Here is a 19,313-nt window from a genome sequence, read left to right as displayed (position 1 = left end):
ATTAATTATAATATTACATACAAAACTACTGAGTACTGTTAAGTCAATAGTAAAATGATCCCTGATTTTATGAATCCTGTTAAATTTTTGGTCAGGTCATCTTTTAAATGATATAAAAAGAGTACTGTCACTTGCCTTCAATATAAAGTTCTGACTCAAACTTCTAACAACGTCTGAGGAGTAGAAAACATCAGTATGGTACAAATATTAGGCAATGTATTGAAGCCCCAGATTTTTGCAAGTAAAACTGTATAAAGACAGATGTTGAAACTTCTAAGGTTTTGTCAGCTGCATTTTTCAGTGGGGATATATCCACAAATTAATCCTTCTGGCCCTCACAAAATATGGCTTAATTCTTTTAAAATGAAAGATGACCCTGACATCTGCTGTTCTGCAAACTCCTTATCAGGTACAGCTCTACTTAAAATCATAGAATATGCTGAGTTGGGAGGGACCCATCAGGATCACTGAGTCCAGCTCCTGGCCCTGTGCAGGACACCTCAAGAATCACCATGTGCCTGAGAGATTCATTCTGTAATATGCAAGTAAACCTGAATGACTGAAGAAGATTGAGTATAGATCTGAGAGACCAAAGAACTGATACTGGTTGTGCAGTTTCAAAGGTTTAGTCTGTTTTAAAGTGGAAGTTGTCTTTTTTAGTAGTGTTAATAGATATGGGGTAGATTTTGCCATCAGTGTCGCAGTATGCTCTCCACTGAATTTAATGGCAAGTTTATCTATAAATAAAATTACCTGATGTGGCCCATATGTATCTAATGTCCCATTTAATTTCTGTAATTAACCCATACACATGCAATTTAAGTGGGGGGGGGGGAAAAAGTGTGCATGTGCACCACACATACAGAAGTTGGAGAAAATCTTTTTCTATGCCAAATTAGATGCATACAGAAAAATTTAGATGTTGAGAAGAAAAGGGCATTGATGTTCAGTAGTGAATGTATGAAGCAAGCCCCCATTCATATGTAGACACATATTTTTGATATTACATTAAAAAAATTAAGTGTGATAAAAAATCCAGTGTGAATACTTTGAAATTCATGTAAAAACTGCAATATGAAGGTAATTGGTCTCCCTTAAATTCTATTAAAAGTTACATATTTAAAATCAACTGCCTAACTTCTAACTACCAAATTTATAAAGAATTTATATTATTGAAAGTTCAAAACAGCTTCACTGTTTAATATCTGTATTTCTATCAAGACCCTGAACTGCAAATTTGGTTATTAGCAAGATGATAATGTAACTTGGTATTCATTTTGATAAACTGAACATATTTTGAAATGTCACAGCAGCAAATACATTACAGTTACAGTGAGGTTTTTCAATAGGAGTGTGACACAATCCTTAAATAAATTTTAAGTAGTCATAACATCAACTAACCAGCACGTTTAAACAAAAAAACAAACAAACCCAAACCATTCTCAAGCTCATTCTGTGCACATTATGAACATGCTCTAAGTTGCATTCCAACTTTCTTTTTAAACCTTACAAGTTACCTTAACTGTCAAACTAAAAAGGAAAATTATGTTAAAGTTTAAATTATTTTATGCTCTTAGTATTCCATCTTATTTCATATTTAATAATTCTATAACTACAGTAATTTCTCAGATTTCATAAGTGTACACTTTGTAAACACCAATTTCTTTCTAAACCAACAACAAAATTTTCTTAAAATGATAAAAAAATGCAGTTTATGCCTGCTAAATACACATTTTTGTAAAGAAATGTTTTTCTTACTTGTATTGGATATTTAAATAACGCACTTTTTTCTTTCACAGAATGTACTATATCCTACTAATACTTCACAAATCCACTTCCTTGTAAGGAACTAGCTTTTTATTTTAAATCCCTTGCTTTGTATAATCTGAGTTACTTACAATTTATTGCAAGTATTCTGTGAACTACAAAAGTCTGCTAACCCTTGGTTGTGTATTTCCGTAATAAGATGGATAATTGAATGGGTAAAGTGGTTCTTCACCAATTAAAAATTATGCTTCACATGACAAATACTTGTTTTCCCAAAACATCTTTATGCTAGTGACTACTAAATAAAACCTGAATCTTTTCACCTATTTATACAAGGATTATATTAAATACACACTATCAGAATTAAGTGAGCAACTCTATAATTCTGTCCACAGTGAAAACCCTGAATAAATCTATTTTTCAAAAGGCATGTATGTGGTTTTTGAACTGTATAGTTTCATGTCTTCTGTCAGAGTGAGCATATGTATTTCTCACATAGTGTGTGTATACAGACATACATACACACACACAAAACAATTCGCTAACAATTATTCTACACAGGCTTGCTACTATTTTTGCAGCTGCCAGTCCCTGAATCTGTCATATTAAATAAGCCAGTATCTGGTAATCGGAGTTTCTTCTTCGGTGGAGTCTTCAATGTTCCAGATCTTTCTTTTACTTTATATTCTAAAGTGCTGTGAGGTACCCCATAAATTCCTTGTGCTTTGGAAACACTCATTTTCCCACTCATTACCATTGCAATTGCTTCTTCCATTATTTCGTGGTCATACTGCCGATAGCGGCCACGTTTTTTTCTTGGTTGCTTATTATCTTTACGATCCAAACTATCTTCTGTATTTTCTGAGGTTCCATCTACTGTCCCATTCTTAGCATTAAGACACAAAGGAGAGAGGTCCCCATGCAGAAAGTAGGAGTCAACACTTGAGTGAGTTACAGGTCCAGAACATTCAATTTTGTTCTGTTTAGGGAGGATATTTTTCAATTTTTGAAGAGCTGATCCTTCTAAGACTGAGGAGGTTTTAGAAACGTGGTACATAACATCCAGAAGACCAGCAGTATCAGACTGTGGTTTGGACACAGAACTTATTCTTAGCTGAGGAATTTTTAATTGTACAGTAGGACTTGAAGTTTCATATTGTAGATTTTCATTTTTTTCTTTAAACTGAGTGACCATTCTCTGTAGAGTTAACTGGTGGAGGTAACTGGAAGCTGTTGGGAATTTTAATTCTGAGGTTTCAAGTAGACTGAGTTTACTTTTTTCTGTGCGCTCTGCTTGAGCTCTTGCCCACAAGGCTACTTTTTGTAGGACTGCACAAGTTTCTTTACTGTCTTTAAATGAATAACTATCATTGAAATCTCGAGTTTTATTTTTAAAAGGTGCAGGCTTTCCTGCTGGTAAGGCTTCTAAGTGGAGAAGTAAAGTTTTTTGAGGTATGCCATAAAGTATGCCTGCTTTATTTATGTCCAGTGCTCCAGACTGAATGTCTTTCAAAGCTTTTGAGAGCAAACCATCTGCAAACTCAGCACTTCTTTCCACATAGTCCTCTCTGTTTCTGTGTAGTCTCCTGGATGGATGGAATGAAACGATGGTAAACTGATGTATGAGAGACTCTCACACAGCTATGGAAGGGAAGGGTCCACTCCTTTATTATACTCCTTGCTTCGGTAACATCACTGCTTCTGATACTTTTTAGCCTTTGAGATGTGGTAGTTAAATGATTATCCTAGCAAAATGTTACAGTTCTGGTAGGACAGTGTGTCAAAAATCATACCGTGGATTCTACAGCAGCCCTTCCAAGAACTTTATATCCTAGCTCTGTATTTGGTTATAGTCTCATGTGCTTGCTATATTCCCTTGTTCACATGCTTGCAGAGCAACACTGTTATAATTTTAATTATACAATTAACGTTCCGTTAAATACCCAAATCCTGAAGGAGTTTTTGTTAGTAGAAACGTGACGTTACCGCTAAACAAGTAATAAAAGAGTCAACCCCCTCATAGAAAATTTGCAGCAATAAGTACATAACTACACACAAACATCCCAGACTTACACAAAACTAGGCTTTCTACAACAAGAAGATAAAGTGCTGTAATTAACAATCAAGTCCATTTTTCGCAAAATAAGACACGATTTAAAAAACTTATACTCACTATTTACAGCTCACTAATTACAAAGTCATATTCATTTTCAAACTTTTTCATATCAGCAAATTAATAAAATGCACTTTTACATCATTCATCAAATGCTGCTACTGTAGTCCTATTTGTAATAAATTACTTGGTAAGACGTACAGGTGACAAAAAGGGTCCTGCTATGGCTAGTGGATGGGAGGATGCCAAGATCATAAAATCCAACAAAACAATGCAATTCACTAATTCTGTGGCAGCTTTCAGCAGATCCAATAACGTTTTCCTTGCTGAATAAGGAAATTTAACCATTTGCCACCACACACCATAGTCAGAACCATGATGTAAGTATAAGTATGATGATTAAGAGCTCTCTCTCACGCGCTTGCTCTCTCTCTATTAAGGAATATTATTGATAATAGTCATTTAACTTGTTCATGTTAGTTGAAGAGGATTTTACATCTAATTATTAACATGGTCATTTTTGTCCAAAATTGAAGTTTCCTAAATAAATTCTAAAAGAATTATTTGCATTTTCTTCTACTATTCTCTTACTTTTAATGTGTTATGTAATCAATTTTCAGGTAATTTTTAGTAACATGAACTAAAGTTTGGTGATTGTTCTGATAACTTTTCTTTAAACAGAAAAAAAGGAAAAAGACAAATGAAACATATGATATATACATAGACACACACTTATGAGTGACAAAAATTCTTCTGAAAGCAAAATAGGAACCACATGTGTGTGCCAGTATATACAGGTATGTTATGAACATAAAACCTGACCGGAGAAGAGAAACTTGGATTGCCTTTTTGATAAGCCAAAGAGAGTCCTAAACGTTGCTTACCCAGACACTGAGTTTTCAGAACACAATGGATCATATTTTGGTTCTTCCAACCTTGCGCTTTTCTTTGTAGAGAGATCTAGCACTCCATCCCCTGCAAAGAACGAGTAGTGATGATAACAGCGGTTTCAAGGAAGATGTCAGAGATTTTGTTTGCAAATGTTTTTTTACCTATGGCACAATTTTCAAGAAGCTATTTTGTCTTGTAAAATTTCTGACACCTTATTCCATTAACAGTATCAGCCATCAGCAAATGATTTTGTATATTTGATTTATAACCAGACTTTTTTAAAATTGAGAAGAAATAAAAAGTAAACCCATTCAGAAATAAAAAAATTTAAAAGAACTTGTAATTTAACAAACGTGACTGCTTTCCTAAAAATCACATGTGTATCTATACTGCACTGTTTACTTTTAAGTCAATGAAAACAATGCACTTGATATTAAAATTATTATTCATATTTACATACTGTAAACAAACAATTCTGATGCTGAAGTTAAACTTGACATAACTAAATCATAGGCTTACAGGATAATAGCTAATAAGGATCTCAGGAGGCCTTCAGGCCAACCTCCTGCTCAGAGCAGGATCAGCTATGACACCAGACCAGGTTACTGGATGAGCAGGTACCAGTAATGGGATAACTTCCCAGGAACTGCGAAGAGAGCTTGAGCCCAAAACAGAGTTCTAAGACTTTAACTATAGATATTCCTCCTGTTGCCTCCACATATGTGCAATAATGAAATTAGAAAAATTAAAGACCTAAAATGGGGTGGGAGTCCACTCTGTCAAGTCACTGGTAAACACTAAATTCAAGATGTATACTTGGCTGTTAAAGTCTATAAAGTATTGAAATAGAAAAACACACTTTTTAAAAATCAGTATTTAAAAGCATTGGCAGTTGAGATACTACTTTTAATTTTTTTTCCTTTAAAAAAGAGAAATCAATGACATTTAAATTATAATTAAATCCCCTAAATATATTTAATTTCATACCTTTCTTCCTTGGTTCTCTGTTTCAAACTTGGGCTGTTTTGTGTGCCTGAGCTCTGCGAATTCAATTTTGAGTTTCAACATGTAGCTCAACATTCAACTCTATAATCACCCTTATACTACCCCTTATTGCATTTACAGTGTCATTTTCCTGTTAATTCTAAAACATCAATCAATTGCATATATTTTCTCACAGCCTCAGATGCAAACAATTAAGCATTGGTTGAAGGATCTAAATGCCAACAGTCAAATAAGAAGTCAAGAAAATTGTTTGGGTAGCTCTCCTTTATACCAATAATGCAAAGAAATAGAGTTCTGTGTAATAATCAAATCCAGATATTTGTTTTGGACTGCTTTTTGACTGTTCTTCCACAACAATTTTGTACTGTGTGAAGGAGGCTGAAGACAGAAAAAGTAACATCATAACTCAGCATTAGGGGACAAATATACATAAATATGCCACTTTTCAAAGGTGCTCCTTTTTGCCTAACTACATTCCTTTCAAAGTCTTTCCTAAGAAAGTTAAAGGAAGGACTAATGCTAATCAGCCTTCCTGATGCATTGATATTACAGAAGAAAAAGCCAATTAAAAACACTACAGAAACATTCTACATGGACTTTTTGGCCTACCCACAAACACCCAAGCTCAACCCAAAGTCCCTGAGTACTGTGCCACAGTCAGATTTCATCTCTTGTGTTCTGTCAGCCATACAAAGTATATCTCCCTTTCTTAAGTGCTTGTGTGTTCCCTTTCACAACAGTTTCTCCATCTTCAGTTGATTCTCTTGGGTATTATGACAAAATAGCTTAGAAGATATCACTGGAGAAAGTCACTGGAGAAAGAACTACTTCAAAGCTGACAGCTTACCAGGTAATGAAGAGCTAATCGTCTCTCAACCAATTTACAAAAAAACAAAAGAGGGAAAAAAAAAAAAGAAAATGCTAGCTAGACCTTTAGGAAAAGAAAAAGCCCCAACAAACAAAACCCAAAGGCTCTCATAAGGTTCCAGAATGAAAATAATTTTCATTCCCAATCTTTCAGGATTGGCTTTGACAACACAAGGCTAGCAATCAGTTGAAAAATGACTAAAAAGAACACCATAGTGAAAATTCAGGCTCCCGAAACAAAAAACCAGCTACATTTTGGGCCTCTAAAGGGTAAGCAGAACTGAAGTACTTTGAGGTTCAAGACAGTTAGTTCTTCCAACACAGCAAATGCAAATTCATTAAGTACATGACACCTCCCTGAAGACAATGCTTTGTGGGAAGATGATATTCAGTAAAAAGAATCATGCAAGAAACTTGATATACATACAAAATACTAGACAGTCACTACACGACAGATTTTTATTTAGCAATTTCACTTGAATTAAAAAGCAAACCAACCATAAAAAACCCCTCAAACCAAACAAAAAAAGCCCAAACCTAACCAACCAACCAACAAAAGAAGGAAAAAAAACCAGCAAGAAACAACCCTCACAAAAACCCATCTCCAATTGGTAGGAAAATGAGAGCATTTGCTGTAAAGCTCTAAGACATAGTGAAATCCTACCTAACGAAAGGGATGTATGTATATATACACGGTCAAGATGTTAACTTCGGTCCATTAGGTACAGCACCACAAAGTTTGCAAAGAGGCACCCTACAGGTGGACTGTCAATCCTGGAAGTTTGTTACTCACAAGGTAAGAACAGTCTTCTCTAAAGTAAGCCAGAACTTTCTATTATTTCTTACAAATTGATCAGAACAGGTATTAGAACAAGAATTCTGGACACAAACTGAATTGTACCAGGAACAGAAAAAACACTCTGTAAGGTGGTTTTAATAAAAGAAATGAAGTTACTCCACTCTTTAGGTGAAGCCATGACTACTAAGAAGAAAATCTTCATAAACAATAGTTTATGAATATAACACTGGATAATATAGAAGAATGTATTAGATGTTTTTTCAGGTTTGCTACTCATGGTCTTATAATGCAGCTATTTCTACGCAAATTAAATCATTCTGATCTTCAAAGGAATGGCTCAACCTCTGGCCTCTGCTTCTCAGCACAAGATCATCAGGTGCAGCAATATCAAGATGAAGCTAAGTATGATCAAAGTTCATCTTCAAAATACTCAGAACCACAATCACTTGAAACTCCTCCAGGCTAGGGATGTTAGGGAAGGAAACAGGGAGGGGAAGAGGAAGCAACAGAAACCAGGTCAGCCTGGAGTTCCTACAATTGGTATTTCTACACTGATTTCTGAACTTCTGAGGTTTTTTTCTGGGTTTCAGGAAACCTCTCATTAGCTATTTTGAACTGTCTTATTAGATCAGGTAACCTATTCTACTCAGTCGTCAGTCTCCAGGCTTGGGAAACACTCCACTCCTTGTGTGCAAGAGCACATCAGCCTGGCTACTACATGCAGCTCTCTGCTCTCCTGCTCTCCTAGTAGCTGCTATCATTGGCTTAGGAATCTCACAGACACATCCCTGCCTACTCTAGCTTTAGTTTCTGGCCTTAGTTCTGTTACCTGGGAACTAGCTTAAGGTCCTTTGTGAACCCAGTGATCCATGACCTCCTGTCACAGCAGTTCCAGATGTTTCAAAACTGTTGTGCAAAACTTGTCCCTCACCTGTTTCTTCTTCTAAGAATTTTCAGCAAGACCCACTTAGTTCTAATATAACTAGTAAATAATCAGTAAATAATCCATTTACTTTACCCATCCAAAGGATAAGAGTATTTGTAGTAACAAAACAACAGCCTTGTCTTCAACATTTTTCCTGATGGTGCCTTGCCTTTTGCTGGCTATCTCCTGTGTTGCTGAACACAGAAACAGTTTTCAGGAAACTGTCAGAAAGAACATCAAAGCCTTCTATTAATTCTTAACTACCGCTTTGAGTAGCCCCTTTTGACTAGAAGTGCTATTTTATAACATGAAAAAACAGCAAGATGAAAAGTATAGGGCCATATATTGGGTGTTCATGTCCTGGCAGCATCTGTGAGGACAGGCCAGGGGCTACCCTGTGCTGGACAAAGATGGCCCTGGCTGGCTCCCACAGACCCACTGCAGGGTACAGCTGAGTCCAGCAGCCATTCGCGCAGAACCTCTGGGAAATTCTGTTTAAGATAGGGGAAAACGTGACAGATGGACAGAGAAAATGGGAACAAAAAGAATGAGAAAAAAGCAGAGGTAAGCCCAATGTACCATTAGGTACAGACTGTGGACAGCCCACACCCAATGCCCTTGCACTACAAGGGTGGTGCTGGTCACAAGGGAAGAACCTGGAGTGAAGCTGAGCCTGGGAAAGGAGGGAGGAAAGGCACTGTTTTAATGAGTCTTTTTGTTTTCACTACCTGAATTAATAATTAAATATTTGTACTAATAAGCAATAATTTGAATTATTTTTCCCAAGCCAAGTCTGTTTAGCCCATGATGGCAAGTGGTGGTAAGCAATGACCATGTTCTTATCTCAACTCATAAGCTCTCCTTTCTGTTCTTCCCATTTTCTCCCCTGTGCCACTGTGAGAGAAGTAAGCAAACAAGCATCTGACATGGAGCTTGGCTGTTAGCCACCATGGCAGCCAAGGAAGAAAAACACCTATTCCCCTCAAAATTGTAGCTTTTTAGGGTGACTTTCTCATGTAGAAGTATTAAACTGTTTCTTGAACATATTTACAGCTCATGCAATTTATCTTTGGGAACATAGCACATGTATCTTCAAAATGCATAGTATTTTCACCAATACATATAGTAAAAACAGGTTCTTAAGAAGTTTATTTTCAGTAAAGTTTAAAATTCTTTCAATACATTGCCAGCTATCTTTTGATGTCTTACAGTCCATGACAGCTCAACGAAACAAGAGAATTATGAAAATTTTCTTGCATATTTTGGCTATGTTTACACACTATCATTGCTTCCAGAAGATCCAGGAATAAGAATAAGCTTGTGCAGCTAAACCAACAGATTATACATTCATACTGCTTCTACGTCTGACTCTTAAAGTCACTTTGCTTAGAAGCTTGAGAGCTACCAACTCTGCTGTATCTACCAAGGGAAAGAAGACTGTGCATCAAAGTGAGCTGCACGAAGGAACATTCCTAAAAGAGCTCAGCATCATGACTGCACAAGAAAATAAGTTTCTGCAGGACATTCCAAGACTGTTCCTTACTCACCATTTCATTCTGCAAGGATTCTGCTTCTTCACTGGCTTAGTTTGGAAGAAAAGCAATATTGCAAAAGCACACTGTAACACCCCACTTTCATTAGATGAAATGCATGGAAAACAAATTTTGTTTCACTATACAGAGTATTCCTTTTCAAGGCCTGGACAGTCATAAGGATTATAAGGATTAGGAAAAAAGAGCAAGACACAGGCATTTTTGGAGACAGTTGCTGCTCTTCCACATGTAGAGGAAAGCAGAGCATGCTCTGGGACTCTGCTACCAGTCAGGTGTCAGCTGGACATATCTGGATGCCAGTGCTTAAACACTTATACTCAGCACCAAATGCTTCAGTACCAGAGGTGCAATGGGTTGACCTTGGCCAGTAGCTAGACCCCAACTCAGCCCCCTGCTACCACTCCCCATCCTCAACAGGGGGTAGGGAGAAATAAGATGAAGGCCATCAAGATAAATACAGGAAAATCACTTGCAAATTACTATTACAGGCAAAACAGACTCGGGGAAAATTAATTTATTGCAAATTAAAATAGATGTGGATAATGAGAAAGATAAAAATTAAAGTGCTTCCCCTCCCCTACTTTTTCCCAGGCTCAGCTTCACTCCCAACTCCTCTATTTTTCCTCATCCCTGGGTGACATGGGCAAGATTTGGAATGGGGGCTAAAGTCAGTACTAAAAGTCAGTACTAACTGACTAAAGTCAGTTCTTCCCTCCAGCTCCTTGACAGCCCACACATCCTTCAGGAAACACCTAGATGCCCCAATGTGGGGTCTTCCACAGGTTGCAGTGTGAATGAGTATCTGCCCCATAAACTGCAGAGGAACACCTGCTCCACCATGGTCCTCTCCGTGTGCTCCATGGAAACACCTCTCTGGTGTCTGGAGCACCTCCCTTCACCTCTTCCTCAGCTCATTGCTCACCATGCTGTTTCTCACTCCTCTGCCTGTCCAGCACTTCTGCACTGTCTTAAACATGCTCTCCCAGCAGCACCATGAGCCCAGCTCATGTGCTTCACTTCAGCCTGGCATGGTTCTGCGGCAGAGCTGGCTGTGCCTCACACAGGGAAGCCCCAACAGGTTCTCACAGATGCTATCCTACAGCCTTTCCCCACTACTAAAACCTTGCCATGTAAGCCCAAAAATCAGGGCTTTCAGGCCTGAAGTGTCAGACCTGAGGATTTTTTGGCTTCAGAGATGGCCTCCATATACTGGAGAACTTTTCTTCAACAGACAACTTCAGTTGCAGAATCTTTTCAGTGCTAAACTAATACTTAGCTTGGATCTGCTCAGTGCAAAAACAATTGCTTCTACTGATCTGGAAAACAAAGTTTACTCCCTCCTCTCAAACCCAAGAATCACTGCCATAGTACAAGAACAAGATCATCTGTTTTACTATTTAGATCATTCATTTCAAAGATAACTATTGTAAATGCAAAGCAGCTGCCTAAGCAGAAAGTGAACCTAAGGAATATATACTTAGATCATTATCTGCTTAACAGGATTTGAATTAAAAAGATTTCAGCTTCAAGGATCCATCAAAGCAATGCACAAATTTGAACTTCCTCCTCTGTTACTGCCACTTCATTTGGAAATCGTAACAGGAATTACAAATAGCAAATCCTAAAAGGAGTTACATGACATTTAAAAAACATTACTAAAACCAGAACCATGGTACAGCTTTTGTAAGTCTCCAGACCAAAGAAGTATACTATGTTAGACAGACATTTATATATTTTAAAAAATAATCCAATTAAAAAACCCTCATAATTCCCTACTGTAAGCACATGACACTTCATTATAACCAAGCTTTCTTCAGGAAAGTACAGAACTGAGAGACAGGTGCAATAATACATAGTCCTTGACAAAAGCTAATTGAAATAACGTTTTCATGAGTCTTTGCACATAGAACACAATGCATATAAAAAGAGCAGGCTGACATTTTTCATCTTGAACTTATTTTCTTGTGTTGCCGTCACTAGAGTGAAAAGATAAAATAGCTCAAAATTAACATGTTCATGGAAAACAGAAGGCACAATACAACTTCCCTGGTAGGTAAGATGTTCAAGCCACCTTTTTCCAACTACAGTCTTATTTCACTATTTCTCCTCATTCCAGCATTTCTAAATTTCCCAGCAAGACTAATACCTTTAATATCTAAAAAGCACTTCAGCAAACATGGCAGTCTAAGTTCTGAGACTCTACAGTGTCTTGCATATTTTAATGTGTAACTTGCATACTATATTTGCTGAACAACTATTTTAGACTTAGGTGTTTCACTGAAGATGCACAATTTTAAATTTGCTCTTTAGCCTTATTGTAAGAAAAAAATCAAATTATAAAAGAAGAACATTTAAATAACTCAATTTATCTATATTTCAGGTTTTTCTTAGACAAAAGATCAATGGATTTTCAGATAGCTAAGGGTGGCAGCACAACTTTCTTCCTGTCCCTGCCCTGCCCACCTTCTGCCTTCCCTTTCATTTCTCAAAAATTTATTTGGGCTCAGCAATGACCAGAAATTGCCTTTGGAGACTTTGTTCCCTCATGAACATTTAAGACTAGTTATTTATAACCAGCTGTTGAAATAACCAGGCTATAGTGCTGATATCAGGAAAGTACTTTTTATTGCTCTTGCAAAAGAAATGTGCTCCAACCTGGCCAATTATAAACCTGTAAAATCTGTAATTCATCCACAGCAAAATTACATCCAAGCACAACAGGCATTTTCTCAGGATTTAAACTGCACAAAGTATTAAAACCTGGCATGAACTGGTTTCCAACAGCCATACAGAATAAAAGCAGGAATTCCAGTATTTCTTAATGCTTTTGCTGTCAAAGAGGAAGGATGCTTGAAATTTAATCTAGAAAAGCTATATTTAGCATGAGAAATCCATCAGAGCTTCCTGCCCCCAAGGATGTGCCATCCCATTAAAGACTGCATCATTAGGTACACACATACCAAATCTCATTCTGACAATGTATATCAAAATAAACAAAGAATCAAAAAACTAAACAAAACCCAAAAAACTTTAATTCTGGGTTCTCTCAACTTTTTTGGTATGGTACATGACATACAGGTCAACTTTTCCCTTTGGTCTGCAGTATTACCGGATTAACACAGACCCTGGTGTCTGCAAGAGACAAAAGCTGCTTTTGCCACTGCTTTCAGTTGCACATGACAGTCACAACCCTTCCTGAAAACTGCTGCTAATCCAAATCTAGTTCAAAGTCCAAAACACTCTTGTGATTATACTGTTATCAGTTTTGGATAGCAATATTTCTTGAAGCAAAGAAATTATTTCCTTTTTGTAAATGACAGTGAGACAGACTATTTTTCTAGCTTTACTCTCAGTTAAGAAGGCTGCACTGATCTGTAATGATTAAAGTACAAAATATGGAAATTTCCTCCAAGATTAATCTTCTTTTCCCATCATTCTAACCAGCCTGTATTTAAAAAATCAAAGTGTTCAAGAGCTGACACAGACTGAGTGACACTTGCTCTCTGAAATCCCAGCATCTTTTTTGCTTTTTTCAGGCCTCTTGACAGCTATTTTTTCAACAATATTTTGAACCACTGTTACCACTGTGACAGCACAGGTGAGAGGACTCAGATTCAGTATTCTAAAGCTGAGAAATTCCAATGCCACTTTATTTAACACAGGCACGCAGAAATTTGAATACTTATCTGCTAACACACAATATGAGAAATGCTTCTATTTGACACGGACATTTATTCTTTAAGGAAATAAGATGCTACAAAGTAAATAAATGACAGCAAAACACAGATTATCAGATAAAGAAATTTACCTTGCTGAGTATTCTGTTCTTGAGTTCGATTCACAGTGAGGTCTAGAGGGCTATCCTGTTCTTCCTGAAGGGAGTTTTCCGTTTGGTTCATTTGGATACTTTTACACATCAGACTTGGTTCAAATGATGAACCATTTCTGTTCTCTTGAATTTTGCTACTTTTTGAAATGTACTCAATCGCAAACTGACGGATCATTTTTTTCATTAATTCCTGAGCAACTAGGGGAATGTTAGGATCACAGTTCTGAGGAAGATCTAGAAATAAAAAACACAGGCAACAGATATATTAAGAACCAAACTTAATTACTTTTCTTATAATAAATACCTCCTATAAGCACACAAATATGTTAAGTACATGTGTAATGAACATATTAATTCAGATATCTAACAAGTTTTTAAATGAGTATTCCTAACTGGAAGTCATTTGGAAGAACATGTTTAGCACATATCAGTAATTTTTACCATACTCCGCTATCATAGCATGTAAATAAGAGTGTGTGGGTTGCATTTCTTATGGGAATCAGAACCTGTATTTATTGTTGGCAAATAAGCTGAATTTTCATTTGCAGACTTCTCATTTTCGGTTTTGAAAATAAAGAATTTTGAATAAAAACCATTAAAGTTAAATAAGACAGGAATTAATAACAGAAAGAAGTTACTTTCAGAGAACAACCATAACAAAAATAATTTTGAAGTGTAGTTCTATAGATTAGTCCTTTTCATAACACAGAACACTTGGACTTTTGAGGAACTGATCTTAAAAAGAAAAATAAAAGAGATGTGTTTCACTCTCAGATTATAATCCCCATTGTAGGTTCAGAATAGAAATGTCTAAATTGATATGATGCTACTTGCAATGTCCCATACAATTTGTAGTAATACAAGCAATTGCATACAAAGTTTTAAACTTTTATTGTTCAATCTTACAGGATTTTCCGGACATTTTCAAAGTGCTAGCAATGAAAAACAGTTGGAAAAAAAGCTTTATTTCCCATTCTAAACTGAGTGTACCCTACATTTCGCTTGTGTATGTAATGTCTCAATGGAAAGAAGTATCTAATTTTAGAAACAAAAAAAAAAAGGATCCAACATGCAATACTTATGGCTTTATTTTAATGTTATCTATCAGCTAGAAAAAAGTTAAGCCTCTTATTAGCAATCATAACTGAAACTACAATTGTGAATCACAAAAAAGAATCCTATTGAAGCAACAAGAAAAAACAACATGTAAGTGTAACTTAGCATAAGTAACAATGTAATTAAAAACCTCAAAGTAAGCTGCGCTACTGCATTGAGGACTGCAACACGCCATTTTACAAGACAAGCAAATTGACCATACTCAGAGATCTGTGTTCTCCCTTACACTGGCAGTAGTAGTAGTACTTACTTCACTATCTCACTCTTCCTTCTTTCCTTCAACTTTACAACCCTCCTCTCACAATGTTTTAACCACTGCCCATCCTTGAGTTCATAAGTAATGAGTGAAACTGTTTTCAATCAAGAAAGGACAGGGATTTAAAGCAAGTATGAATGTGATAAAGAAGAATTAGCTTTTAGGTGAGCCCTGATTGCCTGGAGGAAATACCAAAGGACATGGTTCTGTAGTTACTGGGATAATAAAGTTAATCTGAAACAGATTAAAAAGATGATAAACTGAATTTTGTTTTCATAGAAGTGAAGAAACTGAAAAGACTGAGTTGGGTAGAAGTTTGCATGCAAAGTGTACATTTCCTAATAGGAAGTTTGGAGGATCACACAGCATATTTGCTCAAGCATTTTAGGCCAATGAAGCTTTATCCATCTACTACCAAGAGAGTGACTGTCAGCACTGATCAAAGAATGCTGCTCAAGTTTAGGCTGAATGTGTGGAAGATCTTTTGTTGGTTTGTTTCAGGTTTATTTTAAACATTCCATTTTGAGAACTCATTTTTGCCAACGGAGCATTGCCAGGAATTACAAACCTTCACCTATGAGATCTGCTAGCTATTGCACACAAGAGGGCAGCTGACTGACTTCTCAGATGCTTCCTGCAAAGACCTTTTGGTTGACCTCTTGGCAGTGCTTTCTGAGGTACGGTGAAACTCCAGCATTTGCAAGACACCTTGACTTTAAGAGAACTTACCCAAGGCATGACAAAACAAATCTGCTTATGGTTAAAGCCTGACAACCTTTCCACCAGATCTCTACCAAAATATCAAAAATTGACAGGTGTTTCTTGAAGAAAGATATGAAGTAAAATTTTAAATGATAGAGGATACCTACAAAGAGAGAGATCTCTGCCCACAATGTAACCTCCAGGCATGAGTATTCTCTGTTTATATTGCTATTTCATGATTCCTAAATAATGAACTCAATAGATGTTCAACTGGAATTTTATCATCCTAGAGACACGCTTAGAAGAAAATAAATTCAACAACAAATATTGGAGCAGTAAAGCAATAGGTGTAAAAGTACTAATGTATATGCAAAATACAAGAAAAGAACACGGAAAGTTAAGAGATGGAATTAAATATTTGAATTATCTAGGAATAAAAGTGTTTGCATGACAGGGAAATGATAGTTCTAGACAGTGAAATCCACTGATCAACAGCTTAGCTTAAAAACCCAAAAATTTGACTGCCTGTAATCAGAAACTCATACAAAATGAATTATACAAAACATTATCAAGACTGAATAGTCTACCAGGCCTGCGGTCTGGAATGACCCTGCTTATATAGAGCAATTGATTTGTTGAATGCACGCAAGAAAAACTTCTTTGACAACTTCTGGGTAACAGGTGATGGTCAGTGCAAATGGGAGAGTTATTTTACATCCTGGTGTGATCTGTACTTTTAAGAAGCAAAAGACCAGAGAGTACAGGGGACCTACCATTAGCTGGAAAATACAACAGCCTGGAACAGATTTGTCCTTATTAATCACCATCCCCTGCATTAATTATTATAAAACTTCAAGGCAAAACTAATTCAGAACTGTCAAGGTTTTACTGCCTTTCTATTCCACTTTAGACTCTTCATACTGGTAATAGCCAAACATACATTGCTTTCAGACACCTGCAGAAGTCAGCTTTTCCATTAGGAACAAAGTCATCTTTTGACCTAGTAAGAATAATAAAGGATTTATTTTTTGTTCTTAACATATTTTCTTTAGTATTAGTTTTATTTCTTCCTAATGATTTCCAAATAGTCCCTAAGAATAATAAATGCGGCAGAATTTCTCATATATTCCACTGCTACAGCTATTGGCAGTTTACAGATTTTAAGTTAATTTATTCTAGAGGTAATATGAGGGGGTGATGTGTGTATTTTAGAGCATATAATCTGAAAGATGTGCTCCAGGGGTGCATCTGAAGTGCTCTTGCTGCTAAATGCATATTCAATCTACAGTGTTAGATTCAGGTAGTTTAAACTTACCTGCCATAAATACAAACACTGCTGCTATCACATTGACTTGTAATGTAAATCATTAACTGGTAAATCAAGGTGGAAGTACCTTGGGAGGTCTCCAGTACAACTGCTTGTTCAAAGTAGTCATCTATAGGGTCAAGTTGGGTTTCTCTGGATTTTACCTAGCTAGGTCAGGAATGCTTCCATGGATGGGAGACTCTACAACCTCTGGCTGGCATGGTCCACTGCTTAGCTGTCATTTTTCCTTATGTAAAAAAGAACCTTTTGTTTAAACTTGTTTGTGATCTGTCACTATCCTGCTATGCACCATTGTAAAGACTTTGACCCTGTCTTAAAATCATAGAATATCCTGAGTTGAAAGGGACCCATAAGGATTATCAAAGTCCAGCTCCTGGCCCTGCACAGGACAGCTCCAAGAGTTACCCCATGTGCCTGAGAACATCATCCAAATGCTTCTAGAACTCTGCCAGGTTTGGTGCTGTGACCACTTCCCTGAGAAGCCTGTTCCAGTGCCCAACCACCCTCTGGGTGAAGAACCTTTTCCTGATATCCAACCTAACCCACCCAAAGGTTTTGTCTTTGGGACCAAGGTTGACCTTGAGTCTTGTCACTGGTCACTAGGGAGAAGAGATCAGTGCTTGCCCTTCCTCCTTTCCTCATGAGGAACTAATAGACTGCAACGAGGTCTCCCTCAGTCTCTTCCAGGTTGAAAAAGGCAAGTGACTTCAGCTACTCCTTGTATGGTTTCCCCTTTAAAGCCCTTCACCACCTTTGCTGCCGTCCTTTGGACACTCTCTAATAATTTAGTATCTTTTTTATGTTGTGGTGCCCAAAGCTGCCCCCAGCACTGGAGGTGAGGCTGCCCCAGTGCAGAGCAGAGCAGGACAATCCCTTCCCTTGCCCACCTGGCAATGCTGTGCCTGATGCCCCCCAGGACAGGGTTGGCCCTCCTGGCTGCCAGGGCACTGCTGATTTAGATTCAACTTTCCACTGACCAGGACCCTCAGATCCCTTTCCACAGTGCTGCTCTCCAGCCTCTTGTTCCCCAGTGTGTTCCACCTGAGCATGAGGAAGCACTTCTTTACTGTGACCAAACACTGGAACAGGTTGCCCAGACAAGGTTGTGGAATCTCCCTCACTGGAGATATTCAAGACCTGCCTGGATGCAATCCTCTGCAGGGAGGTTGGACCAGATGACCCACTGTGGTCCCTTCCAACCTTACCCATACTGTGATTCATAGTGGTAATTTTCCACTACACATGAGAAATTTATAATTAGTCATATAAATTTTTTAAACACAATGAAACATATTTTGGGGCAAGAAAGGTATTAGATCTCTGAAGTTAGTATCACTACCAAATATTTCTTAATTACTATCAGCAGATGGCACCAGATATGTACAAGATGTACTAGGTACAACCTGAATAGTTTTTTTTAATAAGATATATTATTAGCAGTTGTGACTACAGCTATTTAAAAAGTTTTAAATTTACATGCCTACATCTGTTTAAACTCCTATTTTTCTCAGTTGATATAAAATACAAGGCAGCTGTATTTAGTCCATGGATCATGTACATATATACATACCTACTACTTCAAACCCAGTAGAACAGTCTCTAAAGGTTTGGAATACAACTTAGTCCTGATGTTCCTCTAGTTTCTCTCAGATCACTGTAGACCTAATGTTATTAGGATAAAAGGCGGCTGAATTTGTGTGATATAATCTGATATTTTCTGCTTGTCATTGGCAAGGTAACAGTCAGAATGCAAGAGAATAGAGTAATAAACCATGTAATTATGACTAATTGCAATGATTTATTCTAATTCAAAGCTCACATTTAGGATCATTACTTCCTCAGTTTATGTGCTGCACCGGCTTGTAACTATTCAAATCTGTACTCTTAATTCTTCTGCACATTAGCATGATGTGTGATCACTAGACTGCAACATCCATGGTGACAGATTTGACTGGCAGTTTCCCCCTTGAACCTTACAATCCCGTGGTGTGAGCAGCAGGACTAAGAATACCTGACTGCTTCTCAGTGTGTTTCCTAAAATCCCTCCATCTCTCCCCTTCTCACAAAAAGACCACATTTTCTTATAACAACCCTGCCTCAACAGCCACCAAACTGTCCCAGCAATGTTCTTAGCTCTACTTGTAAAATTGTTCAGGTCACTGT

The 19,313-nt window shown here is 37.1% G+C and overlaps 1 protein-coding gene across 5 annotated transcripts in view; it reads right to left on the bottom strand.

The window, feature by feature from the left end:
• Positions 1-19,313, bottom strand: part of LCORL (ligand dependent nuclear receptor corepressor like) — an 81,082-nt gene that overhangs the window by 24,903 nt on the left and 36,866 nt on the right. For 4 of the 5 annotated variants that reach the window (XR_014851808.1, XM_085059258.1, XM_085059259.1 and 1 more), the window contains 2 exons: positions 13,729-13,983; positions 4,765-4,855 (listed from right to left, as the gene is read on the bottom strand). Coding sequence is in view for 4 of the 5 variants with exons in the window: in XM_085059258.1 (XP_084915384.1) it covers positions 4,765-4,855; positions 13,729-13,983 (346 nt within the window). In the remaining variant the exon portion in view is untranslated. Of the gene's footprint in view, positions 1-4,764; positions 4,856-13,728; positions 13,984-17,217; positions 17,365-19,313 lie in introns of those variants that run through there. The other variant, XM_085059261.1, reaches the window with a different exon arrangement.

Source organism: Lichenostomus cassidix, chromosome 4, assembly GCF_008360975.1.
Source record: "Lichenostomus cassidix isolate B80296 chromosome 4, HeHo_3.0, whole genome shotgun sequence".
Classification (NCBI taxonomy): domain Eukaryota; kingdom Metazoa; phylum Chordata; class Aves; order Passeriformes; family Meliphagidae; genus Lichenostomus; species Lichenostomus cassidix.
This window is presented reverse-complemented; position numbering and strand designations above follow the sequence as displayed.